This window comes from Nematolebias whitei, chromosome 18, assembly GCF_014905685.2.
Source record: "Nematolebias whitei isolate Nwh7 chromosome 18, NemWhi1, whole genome shotgun sequence".
NCBI classification, from domain to species: domain Eukaryota; kingdom Metazoa; phylum Chordata; class Actinopteri; order Cyprinodontiformes; family Rivulidae; genus Nematolebias; species Nematolebias whitei.
In genome coordinates, this window is record NC_056515.1 from 41,140,615 (window position 1) to 41,142,220 (window position 1,606).

General features: G+C 47.5%; 1 protein-coding gene across 1 annotated transcript in view; it reads left to right on the forward strand.

Annotated features, from left to right (window-relative positions):
* Nucleotides 1-749, forward strand: part of LOC119424602 (secretory carrier-associated membrane protein 1) — a 13,143-nt gene extending 12,394 nt beyond the window's left edge. Inside the window, exons 8-9 of the mRNA XM_037692089.1 lie at nt 401-518; nt 594-749. Of these exons, the coding sequence (XP_037548017.1) occupies nt 401-518; nt 594-743 (268 nt within the window). The 3' untranslated portion in view covers nt 744-749. The remainder of the gene's footprint in view (nt 1-400; nt 519-593) is intronic.
* The last annotated feature ends 857 nt before the right edge of the window (nt 750-1,606 follow it).

The following is a 1,606-nucleotide window of genomic DNA, read 5'->3' on the forward strand; positions in this document are numbered from 1 at the left end:
TGTTGGTTTGTAACTACGTTCTTCATGGAACAGCAATTCTCTGTTGGATTGTGACGACGTTCTTCGTGGAACAACAATTCTCTGTTGGTTTGTAACTACGTTCTTCATGGAGCAACAGTTCTCTGTTGGTTTCTAACTTCGTTCTTCATGGAACAGCAATTCTCTGTTGGTTTGTGACAATGTTCTTCATGGAACAACAATTCTCTGTTGGTTTGTGACGATGTTCTTCATGGAGAAACAGTTCTCTGTTGGTTTGTGACAATGTTCTTCATGGAGAAACAGTTCTCAGTTGGTTTGTGACGATGTTCTTCATGGAACAACAATTCTCTGTTGGTTTGTGACGATGTTCTTCATGGAGAAACAGTCCCGTGTTGGTATTTAACCATGTTCTTTTCCACAGTGGTTGGATTTCTGCTCTGACCGCTCTGAACAGAAGCGTCCCAGTCGGCATCTTGATGATCATCATTGCAGCGCTCTTCACCTCCCTGGCTGTCCTCGCCCTCATCATGTTTAAAAAGGTAGAACTTCCACAGATGGACAAAACATTCAGGGCTAGTCTGTGACGGTCCTGATTCTTCTCATCCACACCTCAGGTCCACATGCTGTACCGGACCACCGGCGCCAGCTTTGAGAAGGCCCAGCAGGAGTTCGCCACCGGCGTCATGTCCAACAAGACGGTCCAGACGGCTGCTGCCAACGCTGCCTCCACCGCTGCTCAAGGAGCCTTCAAAGAGCAGATCTGACAGTTCCTGCTCAGAGAACATAGACCTGGTCTGACCCTTGAGTCCACTAAGAACCTGGACTTGGACTGAACCTAGATGGTGCAGAAGCATCAGCTGGGTTGGTGTGTGTTCCTGTGTGTGTCCATCTCAATGAATGTTTGTTGCTTTTTGAAACGCTGAACTGGACCAGAACCAAACTACTGCTCTGTATCTGTAATTATTTATTATCTGTAATTATTTATTATCTGCAATTATTTCTGGTTGGACAACAATAAACTGGTGACTTCTTGATGCTGGTGTGGATTCAGTCATGCAGACGTGGAATATTCTTCCCCAGAAAAATAAATGGACTTTACCCTGAAGACATTTTTCCTCAGTTCAGAACCATGGAGCAGACCTCCAACACTTCCTTCACATATAGACAGGTTGTGGGATCTATTGACAGGACTGGCCTGTCTCAACATGGAGGATGTGGAAATGAGAACTCTGAAGTCTGTCAGGCGGACAATACTGGGCCACTGGCTCTGATTTATGGACGATACCTGAGGAAGTAGAAGCTAGCACCAGACCCAGCAGAGAGGACGCTGTTCTGTTTTTAGACTGAAGCCTCAACACTAACAGGAAGTCAGCCCACACGGATCAGAACCTTCTGTCTGACGTTCTGTCATCAGAACTGGACTCCACAGAGCCCAGCACGTCCCTCTGAGGTCAGAACTCTCCAGACCTGCGGTCGTCTGGACTGGGCTGGTGTCCGGAACAGATAATTGACAGCTCATCCCGCATCAAACAGAGGAGGAGGGCCCACATGTCAACTTCCAGAACCTTCCAGGATCTGAGTCAGCTCCGGTCCGAGTCCTGCAGCTGACCCAAATATCTCTCCATGA